Source organism: Centruroides vittatus, unplaced genomic scaffold, assembly GCF_030686945.1.
Source record: "Centruroides vittatus isolate TY-2023 unplaced genomic scaffold, ASM3068694v2 contig_216, whole genome shotgun sequence".
Classification (NCBI taxonomy): domain Eukaryota; kingdom Metazoa; phylum Arthropoda; class Arachnida; order Scorpiones; family Buthidae; genus Centruroides; species Centruroides vittatus.
The window spans coordinates 399,153-420,710 of record NW_027121347.1 but is presented as its reverse complement, the minus strand read 5'-3'; the positions used below and the strand labels follow the sequence as shown (position 1 = coordinate 420,710).

Below are 21,558 nucleotides of genomic sequence, written 5' to 3'. Positions count from 1 at the left end.
TATTAAAAAGTAAATGTCGACGACATCCGGATACAGTTATTATCTCGCGCATTTATTACACTAAACCTTGTTAAAATATAGATGCACAATACTCTAGAAGGAGGATATTATTACGCATATTTTTAATTAATACGAGCTGTAGCTTTTTAGCATATAAAGCCGCCTCGAGAGGAATGCGGCAACGTTTTTAAGTAAACATTATTTTTGTGCGTTAACTCTTTTCGAGATGGACCTAAAAGTGGAGCGTACATAATGCAGCTTCTTTTTATTAACTGGTTGAAATACTTAAACCATGGCTTTATTCTGTTTGTAACGAACGAATTTTAGTCGTTCCCGCTCTGTTCTTAATTTCAAATCTGCTCCGAGTTGTTCGCGCTCCGTTACCTGTCAATTGAATTGTCGGACGATTGTCGCCGACTATTTGCAGTTGACAAAAATCATAGGTTATCCAAACTAAGATCTTATTTTGCTCTATTGTTTAACAATTTAGTTTATTTCTCATAATTAAGACGAAAACAAAATAAAAACAGGGAATACTTGGCAACCTTAATCCCTAATTAAAAATTAAATGCTTGTTTTAAAAGAAACGAATAAGATTTTTTAAACACAAGTATTGCATCTACGTGCGACATCGGTTTAACTATTACAAAATATAAATATATTGGTAACTACGATTGATTAATTAGTAAGACACTAACAAGAGAAACCTTTCAATTCATACATGAAGTAAATGACATCTCAATAGCTATCAGGCATATTTGTTTCCAAGAAAGGAGATGGAGGAGCCAGACACACCTCGACAAGTCCCAAAAATGGCCTCAAAATTTCTGACACGCAGAAGTAGAAGTAGCTTGCACTACCCAACAAGCGTCCCTGTTGGCAAAGTGATAATTGATAGAAAACCAACCAACCAACCACCAGAATACAATGATACTTCAAAAAATGTTAGGAAAGTTTCATTTGTAAATTGGGTTTCGAACCACAGATACTACAGAGATAAAAAGAAATTGCAAGCATTACCACATCACCGCAGGTAGCCGGGAATGCGGCCGCATACACCCGCATACGAATGCTGTTTTTCTCGTGGCTATTTTTGGCACTTGTTAGAGGAGCCAGATACGGGATTGTTCTCGAAATGTTATTTATTTCACGTGTGGGTTGGAAGGTTTCCCTCGTAAGTAATTAGCCACATTATAGCTTGATGAAATTTGGGTCTTGTCATTTGAAACATTGCACTATCAGTTTTGCCAGTTAACCACCAATTTATTATGCGTAATTTGTACGAAAAATAGTAAAAATTAGCATAGAATAATATATTTTAATGTTTTTTGGATAGTGAATTCAAGATTTAACCTTTTTGCTCTGTGAATATTAAGAGAATAGAATCTCTTCTGCACTCCTTACAGAATGCACGTGCAAGAAACAAATATTCTGTACAAAATTCTGTCTACTCTAGTGTCTTGATGCAGTTTAAATGATTTAGTTGTATTGTAAGCACACGAACGACTGTTTATAGTCGATGCTTTAATAAACACTAACTGTCCGTGGCTTAGAATGCGTCTCGGTGGATTAGAATGATATGGAACAGCAGATACAATTGAAATTCCCATATTAGAACAAAATTCAAATTAAAAATTTGGTATAAAATCAAGAGATTCTAGGTAAAACAGTCAACATTTATGTAAATTTTGGCAATTGGTCCAATAGAAAGGAAACTAATTAACCAATGTACAGAAAGAGTTAATCACAATGCTGAGTTTTGTTTATAAGCCTGTAACATGACTTCCATCACCAAACAAATTAAGTATAGGATCCAAAGATTTCGGGCCTTTTGATCTTTAACTCTCCCAAAAAAAAAGGCAAAGCAGTTTAATGGTTGTTCTACTTTTCTGTTTAGTACATTGGGTATTTAATTATTTTAAAATTCTTATTCTAATTAACACCAATTTATTCTATAAGACTGTTTCAGCATCCAAGGCATTGGTGCGCACAACTATATGTTTGATAACTTTAAGCCCAAGTTTTCTTTTTCAAATAGGAATATGTAAGGAGTAATGTTCTCATTGAAATTATCAAACATTCCTTATTTAGCATTGTCATAATCCTGTTTGAAACACATACATAACATGTGTATCTTTGTGCCTGTGATCTAAAAAGTGTAAGCTGCAAACAAGAGATTACACTCTTACAGATCATTTATTTGGCAACTTTTTCCACAACTTTCTGTCCAGACGCCTCTTTTGTCTCATATACACTCTTGTCTCTTCTAGCACACTTCCTCGTAATCTTTCTCCGACTCAATACCTTACGTTCTTTCAGATACTCCTCATCTTGTTTCGACCGAGACATTCTTGTCCTTCCCCTACTACAGTTTCCCTCCTTTTTATATATAATCTATAGAGCTGATTTACTCACCTTTTAAACCACATTCCTTCAGTACTTGTTCATTTCTCATAAAGTCTCTCCTCGTTATGCCACACACTGCTCTCAAATACCTCATCTCGCATGCAGTAATGCAATTCCTGTAACTCTTTTGAATACCTAAGTTTTGCTGCCATACACGAGCACAGACACCACAACACACCTGTACATGACCATTGCCTCTGGACATCCTTTTATCTCACAATTTTACTTGTTGCACCTACCTCCTACACTCTTACTTTCACTCTTCACACTCGTCAATCACACATTCCATTAGTTCACCTTTACATTCAAACACAATCACCATATAAAAGTTAATTCACATATTAAAATGACAAACTTGTCAAATTATGCTTCAAATTGCCACTGTTTATCCGAGGATAATAAAGACAAACTGGAGACAGTTTTAAATAAAGGCATTTTATTGTCTCCAGTCTGCTTTTGTAATCCTCGGATAGACGGTGGCAGTTCAAAGTATAATTTGACAAGTTTACTATGTGAATTAACTTTTATAACACTTGTAGCCACCCTACAAATATAAGACTGTTAAAATAGAATAAGACACATAATAAAACAATCACCATACTTTTACTCACTTTCACTTGCAGCACATCTTCAAGTGCCTCTTCAAGATAAGACATGCTGTGTCTCCTGATAGCATAGTGTCAGTGAAAATTGGAAATGAATGAGTCTCATTTATTTCCAATTCTCATTCCACAGTCAGGCACTAGATCTCCTCACATACACATCTTTGAAAAGCATTAAACACACAAGGACATAACACATCTTTGTCTTACTCCCTCTTGATTTCAAATTACTCAGACACTTTGCCATCGACATACACATGCTCTGCCGTTTTCATACATCAGTCTCACACCTCTAAGTAACTTCTTATTTTGTTATCACATAATATCTGCCGTATTTCTCCCTATTTGTTCTACTTTTCCTAGATCAACAAACACCGCAAACACTTTTTTAAACATTAAAACATTTCTCGGTGTGAAGATCTGATCCACATACCCCTTCACTTTCATTAATGAATGCACATTGACTGAAAACAAATATGGAATGTCCAACTTCTCAACTTGCACAAATACTTTTCCAGGTATGATCAGCAAGCTTATGCCATGAAAAGTCCTGTTAATCATTCATGCAGCCTCTCGCTTCTTCACTCTGTATTCATCCTCACACTGCCTTTCAGTTGGCCCGCATTTGCAACCTTTTTTCTCTTTCACTGCTTGCTCAATTATTGCTTGCACTATTCCACCACGTATCTCTCTTGCTGCTGCTTCTACCACACAAGATTGGAAATTTAGCTTTTCCAGTCGTCGGACACTCTATTTTCACTCACTGCAGAGCCACTCTTTTTCCTCTATGATCTTCAGGTGCACTCTCCCTACCATGAGTAATCATTTGAACCATGGTTGGCTTCTCTTGTATTGTATACTCTCCATTGTACTTCTCAATTTACTCTCTATTGTCATTACGGAGCAAAATTTATTATGCTTCTCTGACTTTTCGTACAATTTTCCCATGTGTACTAATCTTGTGTGATAAAAAGCTGTTGGATAATAACAGATATCTTTCCACACAAGACTCAATGAATTGCTCTCCATATCATTCACCCAGTGATTACCACATACACCAGCACTCTTTCGGATATCTCTCTTCATACCCGCATTTCCAGTTAGAGTCGCACACTCCACAACTTTTTCCAAAACTCGTCATTGCAGATGCCAGAAAGGAAAATAATCATTCTCTGTATTTTTATTTTGAAGCACGCCCGCGTTGTTCTTTAATTCACTTGCTCGTACTCCTTCGTTGCACGTATGCATTAATTAAAACTTGTTTGCTTGCTCTGTCTCTCTGACAGACCAGATCGACACGTTCCTGTTCACATTCACATCCCCGTCCATACCCTTCTTGTCTTTCACTCCCGTCTCACTTGCATCCAGCTTATTTTCAGTCATTTCCCTTATTAATTCATTCAATTTACTTCTTTCTCCTCTTACATTCCACACACCAAATTGACATTCACACTTCTGCACGATCGAATTGAACATTTCCAAATAGTCTTGCAGACAAACATTTACAATTTCACAATTAGATTTTTACTTATTATAGTGTATTTTCAGACAGTCGAAACGGGAGAATTTTCGTGCCAGCGGAAAAGGAATACTGCTTGCCATGCTGGGCGTCGTTCTGCCGCTTCTGTTTGTCCTGAATTTCCTCGCCGGTAATGTTTCGAGGTACGTCTTGGGCGAGAACCTGTCTGAAATCCTTCGGTCGTACACGGTAAGCAACCATTCTCCGGGAACGTCTCCGAATTTTCTAGTATTAATTTCTAGTTGTTGTTGCAGCCGAACGTGGGCGCGCTGTGGAAGAGACTTCCTTCCGACTACTACGTTTCGTTCCTGATTGCAGTCTCCATAACTTCTGTCCTGTTTCTGATCCTGGCAAAGTGGTATTTCAGGTAAGTTAAAAAAAATAGCCAAGTGGTAAAGTAACCTTTTAATAAAATACTAATTTATGCCTTGTGTTTGAAATCAAGACTGAAGCCCACCCTCACCAGAAAACAAAAGAGGACCCTAATCGAAACTAAGGATTACATACAAAACTATGTGAAGGTGAAAAAGGTAAGAGGATTGTCTGTGATTCTTTAGTTACCGATCCCATTTCGTGTAGTGTGTTAAACATTAAAATACATTCCAGCAACATCTCTACCAAGAATACCTGATGCAGAGTGTGGCCGATCACGATCTGGCATGAAATCCAAATGTACTCATATTAAAAACTATGATTATATATATATATATTGTTATGGCAGCCAAATGATGTATAGTTTGATCCGAGAGACATAAAAATTCCTATAAGTTTTTACAGTTTGGCGTTATACTTTCATAACAAAAGACTAGGTTGAAGTAAATATAAAAGAACTACAATTTTATTTGTTTCTATACAACATACTGGAAAATGAGATTACATGTACTGTGCTAACGCGACAGTAAAAGGTTCTTTGGCTCTAACGAAGTAAGTTTACAGTTTCCGTGATGCGATCGGAGTAGAAAAATAGAACTCTGATATATGTACATCGAATATTTTGATCCCAAACGTTTCTTTAACATGGACGATTTTGTTCCACGACAGGTTTATCACAGTGGAGAACCTCAATCTTTGATGTGCAACAATTACATTTCTCAATTATATCACAACCGGCATTGGGACAATTCGACCGATGGCCGAAAGGCCTCGCCCACCGAAGTTTCTCGAACGACGGGTGTGATGCGCTCGGGGAAAAAAAACGTTACAAAATAAAACTGACGTATGTTTTACATCCTACCAGTTTTGTGTTTCTAACATAAATAGTGCAACGTATGGCCTAAAAACTATGAGTATTATTTAGCTGCCAGGTTCTCATCAGATTGCAGTCTCCCTCGCATTTTTTGACTCCAGAAAAGGTACGGCCCTTTCGGAAATTTGGGGAAGTTCTTTCTCGTCGTCGTCGTACTCCTCTTCTTCTTCCTTCATGAAAAGCGTACCATTCATGACTATTATGGGTTTCGGATCCCACAGGTGAAGTGGTTCAGGATGCTTCTTTGGTTCCACGGCTGCTCGAATCCTCTGCAAAAACAGATGGCTGGTAATGGAACAAACATAAATTGAGACTGGGTAAAGGTTTTATCTCTGTAGGTACTCTCATCATTTTACTCTGTGGCATAGCATTGTTACCAAAAGTTTTTTGGCTGGTGGAAGAGCCACAGGGTGAATCTCCTATTCCCAAACAGTTGATAATTGCATTGTGAGATCCAGAATTTCCCAGCCAAAAGACTTCTATTTTGCATGCACAGCATTGTACATTGCCAAAACAATGGGGAGAGTACCTAGAGAAATAAACCAAGACTACGTAACACACAGAATTTCATTGCTATAACCAAAACTCTGGACAGAAGCCTAACAACCCTTGTATGCAAACATACAAAAATTAAATAAATCTCACCTCTATGAAGTGTACTTTTGGCGTTTTGCGGAAAGTATTCAGTCCTATGATCAGTATCCAGCAGAGAGTCAGGGAAAAACTGCACCATCCCACGGCCTTACCCACTCTGGCATAGGCGTAACCGGAATCGTCTGCCAGCTTGTGCATCGTTGCAATACTAAAAATTACCACAGCCTGCAATAGAAGCCCATCGTCAAATTTTTGATGACAATCATTATTTTTAATTAAAAAATCTCCTACCAGCAGCACCAGTGGCGAGAGAAAAGCCCAACAGATCTGAAAGTAGACGGACACCTTCATCCCCAAAGCTTCCGTGATGTCGGAACTTAGTTTTTTGGTCCCTTGATGATTAAATCGCATTAAACATAATTAGTTATTTTAACATAAGGTTCTAAATGAATTGTTTTGATACTTACCGTAAATCCAGCTGAGCGCGACGGATTCAAAAACGGCTAGTATGACAACCGCCAGCACTCCCACATAATGGTCTATCACTTGAAAGAAATATATTCCGGCCTGTAATGAAACACACGTTACTTTCCGACAGTCCGGTGCTAAAAAATTTCCAATCGGAAAATATATTACCTGCGTCACGTAAAAAATGCTAGAGAAAAAGCAGAAGACACATATTACAAAGAGGAACAAGGAATGTCCTTGAAATTTCTGTTTGATGAAGTGACTGTACGATTCTTCTAGAGACGTCACCACAACAGCCACCAGTTTTATCTGCAAGAGACATACAGAAATGAATCGTTTGCAGTTATTGGAAGAAAAAAACGTTACGCCTTGCTAATCGTGCACACTCACCGTACTTTCCAACAAGAAGCGATAAAAAAAATGGTTTTAATTTAACGACAGAAAATCGCTTTGAAAGACAGAGTGCAAGACCGCTCACCTGATACTCCATTCCTAGCCAGAAAAACATGATAAAAAAGAACACACCCCACAGCGACGGCACAGGAGTGGTCCCCACTGCAACGGAGTATATGACGAATGCCAGGCCAGGATCTGCAACAGATCGGTGTCAGACATTGGCAATTTTGCCTCAAATTTCTAATATTTATCTTTTACCTTTATGCAGGATGGAGTCTATCGGCCTTCCGGTTCTCGCAGAGAGGTGCCCAATGCTCCCAAAGGCGATGCACGCTATAATGAGAACCGTGACCACCGTAAAAAATGCCAGGATCCAAGTATCCCTACAGAAGCAATTACAAATTTAACATTTAATAAATTGGATTTGGTTTGTAGTGGTAATTTTACGACTATTTTTAAGACCCTAAGAGACTGTCCAACACACCAAAATAGGGTCACCGAAAATTTCCCACAAATAAAAACCCAACAGGAGAAACAAAATTAACCTTATTTATTTTAAGATGGCATATTACTATTGTAATTACAAATGGTTCACAATCTCTTTAAGTAACACCGTACCCTGTCGAACAGACTTCACAACAAATGTCGATCTAAGCTTACACGCGAGCTCATTGGTTAATCTGATACTCAAATACATTTATCTCAAAACTTCCTTCCTTTTGAAGAACTTTTCCCATTTTAAAAAATTCCTTTAAGGATCGAGCGATGCCATTTGATCGGTTGGAGTTCTGGCACATTTGGCGGATTGCGTTCTTTCGGAACGCGGTGTTAGAACGACGACAAGTTGCAAAGTCTGGCCAGAACAGTGGCTTATTGATGTGTACCTTAAAAAAATAAACAAAGATGGCATTTTTAAGGCATTCTTATGTAAATATTTGCATTTATTATCCCAGTAGAGAAATGGTCCACTCTTCAAACCACAACAGACAGCATGGCACACCACAAACTTCTTACAGAACTTAGCCTTATTCATCTTATATGCTTCAAGCATCTTGGTGACTAGAAGAGGTGTAGAAATCCCAACCGGTAAGACGTTTAGAATTGGCAAAACAATACGTTTCATCATCCATCACAATACACCAGTACTTGGCCGTACGACTTGTGCGATCCGGGTTTTACTGCTAAATTTTGTTTTGCGTCCCAATCTGGAGCGGTCCATACTTTGTAACTCTTCGGTCCATTTCACAATTTTACTATTTAAACATAGCTTCGGGACGTTTTTGCTCTCTCGCCACATCCTGCAAAGAAAGGTTTGAATTTTGTTTCGACGACCGTGAAACATTCTCCGAAGTTTCTGGCGACTTTTGCAAGTTTTCTTACACTAAAGCTAATTTTCTCAATACGCGTGCGAAATCAGTTTGCAACATTCCAATAATTCTGATACCGACATTTTCGGGGAATTAGACAAAACACTATTGTGATGTTTTTGTTCTGTAGTCTATCAAATACTTTTCGATCTAACAGTTGAATTTAAATCTGTACGAATTGATCTCGGCACATTCACCCTCTATTAGAACATTTTCTCCTCTCTCCTAATAGATTCTTTAATTAATAACCGAAGAAAGTTAAACAAAAAAGCAAGGTTTCAATATTTACCGTATTTTACGGACTATAAGATGCACCCGAATTTTGGAGGCAATTTTTCGAAGAAAAAGGTGCATCTTATAGTCCGTAAAATACGGTAAGTAGTTGACGGTCGGTTCCGTAAAGAACCGGCGACCAAAACTGCCAAGCATTTTACGAACGGGAGCTCGAGTACTTTCGGTGTCAAAAGTAAAATTTAAAAAAAAGCTTGTGTCGATCGTTTGGTATTTATACAAATTTTGTATGGTACGATTCTTTGACAGGAATCTACACTTACGAAATATAAAAATTAATCCTTTCTAAATTGTGGGATTAGAAAAGTTATTTTAATATTGTGATTATCTATTGTTTTTTGTTTTTCTTATGCAAATTACTTTATTTGTATAAGTTATACGGGCGTTTTCGGCATTGCAAGGACAACGGGTCTTTTTGGCATTATTGATTTTGACCTCTCGACTAATTCTTAACACCGTAGTAATTTTTTGGAGTGTCGTCGTGAATAATGCAACGTTTGCAAATCGACGTCCCGGACGTTAACCTATACCCGTGGAAAAATTTGACGAGACTTATCTAAATTTTTTTATCGCCCTAAATTCTAGACGATAGAGCCGAGGGCATTTACTAAACTAAATTTTCACACATAAAATTCAATGCAAATGGATTTCTTTTTTTTTTCAAATATTAAAGAAGACTATCTACCGGGTCTTGGTGTCGAATTACGTCGAGTTTTACATTACGCTAGTCGACGTTTTTATATTTTATGCACGTCTCAAACAAAATATTCGGAATTGTGTAACGGATTTCTCTCGCATTTCGGCAGCGGCAGGGTCTTAAAGTCCTCGGAGGAGGCACGCAACAAATTTAAGTAACTGCACTCGTTATAATCTTTTAGTAACATTTTACATACATTTATACAGTAATTATACAGGGAACAAACGGGAAAAACTCTCAACACTCTGCAACGTTTGCAAACTAAAATGCAAAATTCCAACTAAACAAACAAAATGTTCAATATCTATAGTCAAGCGCCATTCTTCGGTTCATTTCTGCATAAAAAAAATGCACTCCGCATTAAACTGGCATGTGCAACAAGCAAAGAAAGTGCCCCAAATGATAATTCTTCGGCAATTAGCGATCGATACTAGCAAGAAACCGAATTTGCGCATCGTCGGCATCTGGAAACATTGGACGTTGTTCCGTTTCTCAATAGGAAAATTTGCAGTAATGATGAGTTAAAAATTATTTCCCTGACAAATTAATTTCATTCAAATACACTTATCATTACAATCAACCAATAATTTACTTTCTAAGTATCATAAAGTATCACATTAATAACAAATACAGAAGCATAAATTAATATTTTGCATGTAAAAGTTTTTACGACGCATTGTCAGTTACGCAATATTTATATATTTCTTATCTGCAGTGACAAAGCAATCGTCGGAATGCCATTTAATATTCCATTTTATTATTTTAGCGTAGGAAAAAATTAAAACCTATCAACTTAATTAACCAAATGGATCTGTTTATGCGTTCGGAATACACTTTGCAAGTCAGATAATCGCAAACGATGTTTAAAACAGAGTGTTAACGACGAAATGCGATAGCTAATTATGACACAATGGAATGATAATGCAATTCTTTTCTTAAGAACGATCTAATTATCGATCGTGCGTTAAATAGCAAGCACAAATTATGGAAACACAACTCATTTATGTCGTTTTGTCTTGAATAAAAATGTATGGGTATAAGGTAAGTACTAAGTTACCCAAATAACTTTAAAGATAGTAACTTCACCATACCAATATCTCGTTTCCATAGTTCTGGTTGTCCATAGTCCTAGTACGACACATCTAGCAGTAAAACTCCCATCTCTAGCTATGAGAGAGTCATACGGCATCAAATCAGTTGTAAATGACACATCACAAAAACGGACGGTGCAAATAGAAGATGGAGTTATGCGTGCATACCTACTCCTGCGGTACGACTGTCCTCTCTTGGGCATTGAATGTCTCGAGAAATGGTCCGTGTGGTCAAAAGTGGGACGGTAAGAAATCGTAGGGCACTTTCCCTGCTGCTTCTCTAGAATTTTGTCCATAGTTGCCCGACAGCCGTACATCTTTAAATACTCTGTGTTTAGTTTTCCGAGGACGATACTCTTTGAGGAACTAGCTGCACATTTTATATCGCCCAAGTTTATATCTATAAGAGTGGTGTCACATCAGTTACGTTTTGCATATGAGAGAGTGTACTTTTTATCGTACATAGAAGTTTCGACCTATTATGAACTTGCATACGAACAGTACTCATACTCAAAACATAGCTGATGTGACACCACTCTTACAGATAAAAACTCGGGCATAGGAATGTGCAAACAATCCGCTCATCAGATAGTTCCTCAAAGAGGATCGTGTCAACGAAGACTCTTGGAAAGCTACACAAACGAAGACGGTATCACTGTATGGCAAATGCAGATAAAATACTAGAGAAACAGTATGGAGGTATGCCTTGCGATTACGTGTTGCATTTGTCGAGACATTCGACGGCTAAGAGAGACTTCGTACTGCAGTTTGTCCTCGGCGGCATAGGTATACACGTGCAACTTGGTCCTCTAACTTATTTTGTTACTAGCATTGTCCATTTCTGTGAAATGTCATTTCCTAATAATTTGGTGACACTACAACATTCTCACTTAGAGTTTTAACAAAAAATATGGCTAAAATAAGGCAGTTGAAAACATTTTAAACAGGCAAGAAACGTTTTCGGATTATTTTGCAGTCTGGCTTCGGCTCTCGCACGTTTCGGAATCAAATACTGGAGTCCTATGACATTTCAGAGATATTCTGTGGATTTATTTTTTAATCTATAAGCAAAGTCAAAGCAAAAGCCATTTAGAGGCATCAAGCATTGCAAACATTAATCGCATTGCTTTGTTTGACCATTTTCCTCATTTCTAAGTTGGCGTTTAAAGTTTTAATAATCTTACACTCTAACAGTAGAGACTTTCTACAGAGAAATGAAAAACGTACACAGAGTCTATACTAAAACTGGAATATACACTACAAAACTACTTAAGAATCTCAAAGATTTCTATTATATCTAGTCTAAGTGTCGTATGCCAGTCGAGTGGCATTAAGACAAAGACACAAATTTCTCATTACTAGCGCAGTGGGCATACAATTCCAAGGTTAAAATATATTGAAAATTTCTCTTATTAATTAAAGAATGTAATGCAGAAACGATTCTTACACTGCCATAGGAAATTTACACATACTGATTCAAACATTCGTAAATGTGTGCCAAGTTTGCACGTGCGTGAAAACCATTGTTTGCTAAATGAGCCTTCTCCGAATGTCGGCACTTTGACGTATCTTATATATCGGGGCGACGACATCTAGCGTTTCTGAATGGTACGACGTCGTCATTTCGTGAGTGAGAACATTATCCAACATAACAAGTAGACTAATTTCTCGAGTATGACCGACGCGTCGATGTACTTTTGCCATTTCCATAAATGGCACAAGTTAGCATACCCTGTATGTTTTCTACAAGATTACGATTGGGGAAATGAGTGAGCCAATCAATTATTGGCACTCTGTTATTCGAGAACTGCTCTTAGCCACACGCACCGGTGCATTATCCTGTCAAGAAAAAATAGCCTGTTCCTGCATAGAGTAGCAAATAATTCTTCAACGTCTTTTGGTAAGCTACGGCATTTGTTCCACGCTTGACATATGACAAAAATATTTTTCTGTTCTGGCCCAAAGCATCGCCGGATTGCTGTCTCCTTGCTTTATAAACCCCCTGTTTATCTTTGTGGAAAACGTGCTAATAATACGCCCGACTGTCGGACCCGTCGAGACCGAGCGTTTCCTTATTGCTCAAAATAATTTTCTTCCACGTCACGTGCCAGAATGGATACTTCTCCTTACACTACCATCATAGGGCGGGTGCAGTTTTCTTTGTGCTCGTGTAACGGACAAGGGCAACGTGCCGCAAATTGACCAATGGTCAATTTAGATGCACTAACGGCAGTTTCATTTGTCTGCAATTTGTATTGCGGAATAACAGTCTTCCTTAAAAGCAAGAACTTTGCTTTTTTCCGTATTGGTTAAAAGTTTTACTTTTAGATGCTCCACATTCCACACACAAGCTAGGAAAATGGTTACTCGTTTACATATTTTTAACTTTGTGTATACTATATGTAACATACAGTGATACTTTGCACTTCAAACTACTCTTAACTTTGAACGGAATTTGAATGGACTTCCAGAACATATTAAATTCAAAGTTCGAGGCGTTACTGCATTTAGCATAAAAATAATAATTATGTTTTATAAAATATACGGCTTTATATTTACAGAATGACAAAGCAAATAAATGAAATAATTAGTCAGAATATGTACGAAATAAAAACCAAATGAAAGATTACTGTGTGTCGTGCAATGACGACATCTGCCCTTTTTATACTTGTATACGGGTGCTGTTCTAATAGATCAGCTTGAATAAATTGAAAAATACATGCCCCAAATAAAAGAATATTCTGACTTTTAAAAATGTAAAATTTAAACCTAAATATAGAGCCCGCTACAATAAGTTATTATGTTGCATGCAAATAAATCTGCGCGTATATTTTGTGTTCAGACAGACTCGCAATCTTCTCTTGATACACCTACGCTAGAAATAAATTCTTTTTAATCTTCAAAAAACTAATTTCTGCTAGCTTAGAGCGGCATTTTCAGTTCTTAATGGCATACTGCAGGGTGAAAATCCCGGATTATTTTGTGATGAGTGATGACAAATAATCGTTTTCTCTTCATGTAGGGGAAAGGAGAGAAAGATCCATACGGGACTTTCGTCTCTCGGCAGTTCTGCACTAAAACTGTCACGTTACAAGTGTAAACGCGCTTATCGAGTTTTTGTGTATTTTGCAAACACTACTCATATGTTTGTGTGTTGTGATTGTGGCTTTCTTATATCAAAATAAATTACTCAATTCATAAATAATGTGTATGCATTCCCGACGAGATATTTCATGAATTTAACTTTGGTCTTACCTGAATGCATTGTTCTGCTTTTTATTACATGAACCGACCGCTATACTGGATCCGATGATGATCCCTAGAGAGTGTATGATTTGTGCGAGTGCGTACAACCATACCTATAAAAAAAGACTCGTGTGAAGCTTTATGTTATTCATTTATTCCGAGCGGTAAACCTTACCTTAGCATTGCCCAGTTGTTCCCAGTTTGGTTTGAACAGATAGTAGAGGCCCTTGCCGGCTCCTTCCAGGAAGAGGACCCTCAGAAACAGTGACAGCAGGACGACGTGAGACATCACGGCCAACACATAGACCGTCCTCCCTTTGAAGAGGGTGGCCTTACGTAGCGCAAAGTAGACCAGGACCCACGTGAATAGCACGGCGGCCATCAGTTCAAATCGCAACTCTCCGAGATTTTCTATTCTGTCGCTCACTTCCAATAACTTTTGGCTGCAAAGAGTTCGATTCTGCAATTACTACCGATGACTCTAGTCCCGACAATTGTCCAGAATCATTAATTCAAAATACTCACTCCAAAAATTCTTGAGACGATAACGTGTAGTTGACGAAGCTTGCGGAAGTAACCGGAATGCGTTTAGGCACTACGGTAGCATTAACAAAAGCGATATTCATACCCGTGACGTTACTAACGTCGGGAATTATGCCCAAACTACTAGGCGTGCCGTCAATGTCATTCGAGGCAGAAGAAGAAACCCAACCTCGCATCTCCGCGGAAGAAAAAGTTATAAATTCGTTCCAGCAGGACTCTGTGTTCCACGTGTGACCGCACGTAAGCCAACGGGGAAGAGAATAAAAGGAATTGAACAAATAAAACAATGCCCAGCTAACTAGAATGCTATAATATGCGGCCAGTAGAAATGAAGCGACAATACTGGAAAATCCTATTCCTGTAACAAGTTTTGCATTTAAATTCAAACAAATATTCAGATGTAAATCATTTACTTACCTTTCATCAGAGGACACAGTTGCCCCATAGCTGCAATCGGTCCCGTCTGCATAATCTGTCCTACGGACAGCTCCATGCATAGCATTGGCACGCCGCACAACACTAACAAGATCAGGTAGGCGAGGACAAACGAACCTGTGGTAAATAAAATATTTTATATCTTACAAATTTCTATTTCCGACTGGAAGTAAAATACAAGAATTTTGTGTTTCAAATTTAATAGCTAGGCAAAATGTGCACAAAGCCATTTGTCTTGGAGTGTGGAAACACTACTCATCCCAAACACCAAAGATATTTGGAGTCACACGGTCTGCAAAGAAAGCCCCATACACATACGGTATTCTCCCGCCCAACCTTTTTCCAACCAACACTGCCGAGAATACCGCAACCTACGCTAACAATCCAACAAATTCACATCATTCTGTTAGCAACAGAAACTTTGACAATATGCTGCAAATGTCGAACCACTCGCAACGCCATTCATCCTCTCATTATGGCTCCACTCGTGTCAAAACAACACAAGTTGGCCCAGCGGTGCTACGGTGTCCAAACTCGACTTATTTGGATTTCATCCGTTTCGGCCACGCCCGGCTGGACAAAACTAGGAAACAAAATTTTACAAACACGATACGCTAAAACTGGTGCTGCCACAAGAGAAACGTGAAAAAGCAGCCAAGAAACATAACGTCTTTGGACTTATTTCACGTTTTCTAGCTGTAAAAATATTCCCACAAGTTACTTTTTGATCTCTCCTTATAATTTAAAGAATATTTTAAAAATTAAACACGGGAAAGTATAACAGGAAGAGAGTTAAATTTCACACACTACAAATTTTTATTGCATTTAATAGCTGCTTTTTTTTATAGATCGAAACAATGAAATTTATTATGCTCTTCTAACAATATAAAAAAAAGCCTCGTAAAACGGCGCATTTCCTTTCATTCACAATTCAAATTACTGGAAACGCATCAAAAACCAAATGTGACTAAATGCTTAAACGCTTCCTATTCACAGTCGGTGACACAAATTGTTGACTACAGGATGTAAAATTAAGAACATACAATGATGGGAAGTGATCTATTACGTAACATGGCTGATAGTGTTAAACGACCGCCCACGGTTGTCGGAGAGGTTTCTGGGATCGGCACGCAGAGTATTATCCGTTACGCCGAACGCGCCGTTTAGTACGTAATTTATTGGAGAGTGGCAATCTGTATCAATTGATGTGTCGTCCCCCATTCATTCGCTTCGGAGGTGTCGGCCGCCGTCGACGTCAATGGGTAGTACTAGGAACTATTTACGGGCGGTATTGTGCCTCGTTAATACATAAATGCTTTTTGTATTAACCTGATTGTGTTTAAACAATGCCGTACTTTAAAATGGGAGCATTAGCCTGGCAGAATTACATGCTAATTATGCACTAAATCCGCTCGCTTTAACTTTTCATTTGAAATTTACTTTCACGTGTTGAATGTAGAACCGCATTTGGCAATTTAAAGATCATTGTGCAGCAAATTGTGTATTAGGTAGGTCACGACCGGCATGAAGTCGTACTCGACGGGCAAAGACAAAATGCCCCAAATCTAGAGCCGAATATTCGAGTACTTTGGCAATTAAATCGACAAACTTTATCAAATGTCTTGGCTTATGCACACCTGTTAAGTCCGTAAAGGCACGTCGAACGACAGATAAAACCATAAATTACCGCAGATTAGAGCAGATAAGACAAAAGGTCGCGGCCTCGTCGAAAAATAACTCTCAGAGATAAACGCACGTTATTGTTTACTTTCCACTTGCTAAAAGATTTCCTATATATATTTTTTTCTTCGTATGTAGCTTTATCTGTTTACTTTTACGATTTTTACAAGCTTTACGAATGACACGAGCGATAGTAACAGTGAAGACGAGTGACGCAACGCAATTAAAAGCCTAGGAATTAGTCTGTTAAGATTAACAAGGCTATTAATTAAAGAGATGCAACTTTGGTTTGTGTGTGTGTACGACAGGAAGAGCAATTGCCACATTAAAAACGATTGTCTTAGCAGAGACGATGCACGCAGCTTGTAAATTAAATGATTTAAATGGTGTAAAATTAATGAGGAAGCCAAAATGTCTGACAAATTAATTTCAATGCCAGTTTGGGGCAAAAAAAACTGTTAAATTTTGGAATCGTAGTCAGAATGTGTGTCGGCAACTTTCCCGACTAAGCGAGACGCCACATAAAATGGCTAATTATTGCAGAATACAGGCACGAATACCTTTAAAGAATGTCACAACACGACTAAAACTCACTCCTCTAACTACTACACTATTATTTAAACTTGCATAAAGAATAAAAAAATTCACATAAAGCAAAGACTGCTATGACAAGAGTCGTTAAATGCTCTATTCCGATTTAAGACATTAAATGCTTTATTTGAATCCAACGGGCAGTCGTTAAACCGACTTAAATATGCAGAACGGTCACGCTCGGAATAATTCTAACGCAGGGAGGGGAGTAACGTTACAAAATGCATCACACAGGTATTCAAAATATGGATTTGTGTCGAGCGATATCGGAATGTTACTCCATTAACTAACGTATGAGGCAACAGTGAGTTTGCAGAAATAGTCGGATTGCACGCATACATTCTTCCCGTTAACATTCTCGACTTCTCTAAAAAATACCGAATGCGCTACGAAAATAACCCATCTGGTCTCACGTAAGCACGCGTAAAACAAATGTAATTATTTGGAAGCAATTAACACACTAATTAATTAATTCACTGATCGTATTAACAAGAGCAAATCATACTCGCCTCCTCCGTTCTTGTAACAATAGTAAGGAAATCTCCAGATGCTGTTCAGTCCCAGGGTCTGGCACGCCACGCAGAGAACAAAATCCACCTTGACTCTCCATCTGGATCCGGACCGGGGCTCGTAGACGTAGCCGTCCTCGGAGGCGTCCTCCTCGTCGTCCCTGAGAGGCGGGCCGGCGGGGACGAGGCGGCTCTCCCTCAGCTCCGGCAGGGACTTGGACATCCGGCGGGACGTCAGTCGCAGGAGGGAGAGGTCCCGTCCGTAAGGAGACACCCCCCGGAAGGGAGCGGAGTGAACGGTGGCAAAGACATCCTCGGGCAGTGGGACCCTGGCATATCTCTCCTCCGACAGGGGCGTCCGGGGAGCATCTTCTGGATACTCCAGAGCGAAGGTGGGCCTGGGAGAGAGCGGGCCCTCGAAGATGTCGGTGAAGGCGGGCTTGGAGGGTTTGGCTTCTGGGCTCCTGCCTCCCTGCTGCTGATTGCTGTTGGACAGGAGGGCCCCCTTGCTCGATGCATTGGGCAATGTGAGATTGCCAAAGCTTCTGCAATTTTCCAGGTAAGTCTTCAGTTTCTTCGGGTCACGTGGTTGTGCAACGACGAAACCAGTCGGTGGGGTGCAGGTCAGTCGACATTTCCTCGTGTCCTCTTCCATTTTCTGCCCGTTCGTAGCGTTGTAGAAAGCCAAGAAATGCCAGCGATTGCGAAATCCACTCCGCTCCAGCACTCCCGGTCGACTATCGTCTCGCTCGCGAGAACCCGCGAGATTAACTCGACGTTCGTGTCGTCATGGCAACCCACGTGTGCGCTACGGCAGACGAAGAAACCGGAAGTGAACTTTTCTCGCGGGAATTCGCTCCATTCTTAACAAATTTCTCAACTTATTCGAACTTGACGCCCAATGATCTATCCCCGTCTCGTCTATTATTATTGTCGGAAACTTCCGACAGATGGCGCCACGTCGTTTCAAATTTTTATTTAAAGTAAATTATTAATTCATTAATAAAAACTTTTTTATTTTTAAAAATGATTAATACCTTTTTTGGCCCGCGAAACGAATGAAAGACGGCGGCACTCTTCCGCTTCCGTAAAGAAAATACCAGATTTGACCGACAGATGGCGAAATCGAAATTTACCACGTCGCCATCTGTTGGTACAAGAAATTAATAAATTCGAATTTTAAATTTTATAGCGCTCTTTTTAATTAGTAAAATTTTCAAAAACAAAATAAAAGCAGATTATTATTGTTTAAATTTAAATTTAAATGTAAAATATAAAAAAATTTTCGACCGCCATTTTGGTGTTTACCAGAAATTAAGAGCAATTTTTAGTAATACAACAGATAAGCAAATGCATTATTTCACGTGTTTATTAGATAAATGTATTAATATAATGGACACAAACACGTATGACTATTATTACGTCATTTAACGCCACATAGTTTTCTCTCCTTGTTTAATGCACCAGTCAATGAGAGAAAGTAATTTCCTGTAAATTATTTTAAAAGAGCGCACTACTAAAATTACATTTCCTCTCAAGAATTATTTATCGTCTAATTAATTATTACGATACTAAGTAATTGGGTGAGACATGAGGTAAAGCCGCCATCTCGTATTAAGTTTATTTGTAATGATTAAATTCGACACTAGATGGCAACGTAATCGCTTATCCCTAGGCCAAATTACTTTGCATCTTAATAATTAATTAGCCAAATTATAGCCTAATAAGAATCCGGCGATACGGTTTGATTTTATCCAATTCTTATGAAGTTTTGTTTTATATTTATGTAATTGTTGTTGTAAGAAATTTTGATTAAAAATATTTATGAAAAATGCATTCTTATATTCTCAGAATAATTTATTCGCCGAGCGTTCATTAAAAATAGCTGGACGTCATTCTGGTTTAACTCGTTCGACTTTACGAACTCACCTGAAATCTCGTATTATTATAAAAAAGAGAAAATTATAAAACAAATTGTGTCAATAACGAGTGAAATTTTCATTTAAGCTCACCCCATTCGTTCTTTAATTACCAAAATTTAAACAGTATCAATGCCCCAAATGTAGAAATAATCCTGCCACATTTCTTTTATAATATAAAATGGCGATCAAAATTTGACCGATTACCGCAATCCCACCTGTTGAATAATTTCTGCAGCCGCTAAGTCACGTGGCTTTCGATAGCCAATAAAGAGATAGTATATATCTGACGTCAGAACAACAGAATCTATTGGTGCGTTCGTAAAATACTAATTGCACTCGGTGCGCGTATGCTCGATATCGATGACGTTTCAGATGAAATTCACGAAGGAGATTTTAAATCGTGAAGAAAATGATACAAATAATTGCCGAAAAAGAATATTTCGGATAAGAATGCACACTAGCCATTTTGTTGTACAGTACACGAATCAGTCAGAACGTCCGATGACTAATGACGTCATTCTCGTTCGACTTTACGAACGCGACTGAGCTCGAACAGTAACAGCGCATCTAATTGGCTCTTTTAAGTAATCGAAAACGATACTGCTTTAAATACAATAAACTTCTATCGGTAGGTAATCAAAGCTTAATTTAAGTCACTCAGGAGCCGGGAAAGCTCCGCAGAAAATAATACTCGCCTGTAATTAATTCATGAAGTTACTCGTTGCATCGTCTTCGTCACGCTAGTTTCGGTCTTCGAAAGGAAGTACGACCGCTAGGGGCGCCCCGCAGTCTAATTTATTTTATAAATACAAATAATTTTGTCGAATCGCATCAAACTTTCTGAAAATTTAATGGACCGCTTTGCACATTAATGGAAGCAATAAAATGACGTGAGGTGACGGACGCCGAATTTTAAAATTCGACCGAGAACAAGATATATGGGGGGGGGAGTCAAAGTTCCTCCCCGTGTTAAGTCAATGTATAAATAGTGCGTGAAACCCGAAATATGGCGAAGCTCTTGCCTAATTTCTATTGAATGCCGAAATTTTTCCCTGAAAAATTGGCTGTATATATGTATTATACCTTAATAAAAAGTTTTTCAAAAAACAATTATGTTAATACAATGGGAAATCGAAATTCAATATAAGTCTATAACTTTCTTCTACATGTCTTTCCACTCCGAAGGCCCTTTTGTGCCATTTGTATTTGGCAAGATCTACGACAGTGTGGCCAAATGGCAAAGAACGAGATCCACAAAATCCAGACCAAACTACTCGTGATAATATTAAAGCCAACCAGAACTCGAACCCAAATCCATACAAGTGACAGATCATGTCACATTTAGTGTCGTGGCTTTTTGGCATGCGTATTTGTGCACCGACTAACAGAACCATAGCCCCCAAATGGTAGTGACCGAACAGACTCTAGTCGAAGACCCAGTGTGAAGATGGCCAGCTTGTACGTTTCGCTTTACTTGGATTTTCTTGTGAAATACTGAGTTCAATTTACTTGGAGTATTTAATTCCTGTCGTTCTTTCATTTCTTGTGTTGGTTCCTATTTTGTTTTTAATCATCGTTGTAAAATTTGTCAGTGAAATTCCTCTATTGTCTCTAATAAATCTAATCTATGTCTTTGTAAATGCATATTTAATTTGCAAATGAAAATAATATATTTGGTCATTTAGCTGTCTTATCTTATCCCAAAGCAGCCGCAGGGTCGAGTGGTTAGGTCCCTTGCCTTACATCACTACGGTCTCAAGTGGGAATGGGAGCTCGCCAATGATCCTGGTCTAGGCCCTGCTGTAGAATATAGGGGGCCATGAACAAAACCGACATTAGGATCAATTTTATTTTTGACACGTAGTTTCTCACTTAATGGGAATTTAAGTATAGTTTATGAGCTACCGTACGACCGTATTTGAGGAGTCGTAACTACTTAACTAGGAGACAAAGTA

General features: G+C 38.4%; 2 protein-coding genes across 2 annotated transcripts in view; one reads left to right on the top strand and one right to left on the bottom strand.

Annotated features, from left to right (window-relative positions):
• LOC136970777 (uncharacterized) overlaps positions 1-5,303 on the top strand; it is a 31,249-nt gene extending 25,946 nt beyond the window's left edge. Inside the window, exons 10-13 of the mRNA XM_067265233.1 lie at positions 4,557-4,716; positions 4,782-4,894; positions 4,973-5,057; positions 5,134-5,303. Coding sequence (XP_067121334.1) covers positions 4,557-4,716; positions 4,782-4,894; positions 4,973-5,057; positions 5,134-5,190 — 415 coding nt within the window. The 3' untranslated portion in view covers positions 5,191-5,303. The remainder of the gene's footprint in view (positions 1-4,556; positions 4,717-4,781; positions 4,895-4,972; positions 5,058-5,133) is intronic.
• Positions 5,304-5,343: 40 nt separating this feature from the next.
• LOC136970775 (sodium- and chloride-dependent betaine transporter-like) lies at positions 5,344-18,623 on the bottom strand. Its single transcript, XM_067265230.1, has 12 exons — positions 17,682-18,623; positions 14,884-15,018; positions 14,449-14,824; positions 14,099-14,366; positions 13,933-14,036; positions 7,490-7,614; positions 7,314-7,426; positions 7,004-7,144; positions 6,835-6,934; positions 6,659-6,759; positions 6,419-6,592; positions 5,344-6,042 (listed from the first exon to the last, which is right to left on the bottom strand). Exons 1-12 carry the CDS (start codon positions 18,334-18,336, stop codon positions 5,839-5,841), a joined length of 2,496 nt encoding a protein of 831 aa, XP_067121331.1. The 5' UTR covers positions 18,337-18,623; the 3' UTR covers positions 5,344-5,838.
• Between the last annotated feature and the right edge of the window lie 2,935 nt (positions 18,624-21,558).

Excerpts from the sequence above, each read along its gene's own strand:
- LOC136970775 (XM_067265230.1), bottom strand. The coding sequence starts at position 18,336 with ATGGAAGAGGACACGAGGAAATGTCGACTGACCTGCACCCCACCGACT. Across the intron at positions 7,615-13,932 it reads AAGCAGAACAATGCATTCAG|GGATACTTGGATCCTGGCAT; the intron begins GTAAGACCAAAG and ends TTGCTTCTGTAG. Across the intron at positions 6,935-7,003 it reads GCATTTTTTACGTGACGCAG|GCCGGAATATATTTCTTTCA; the intron begins GTAATATATTTT and ends GTTTCATTACAG.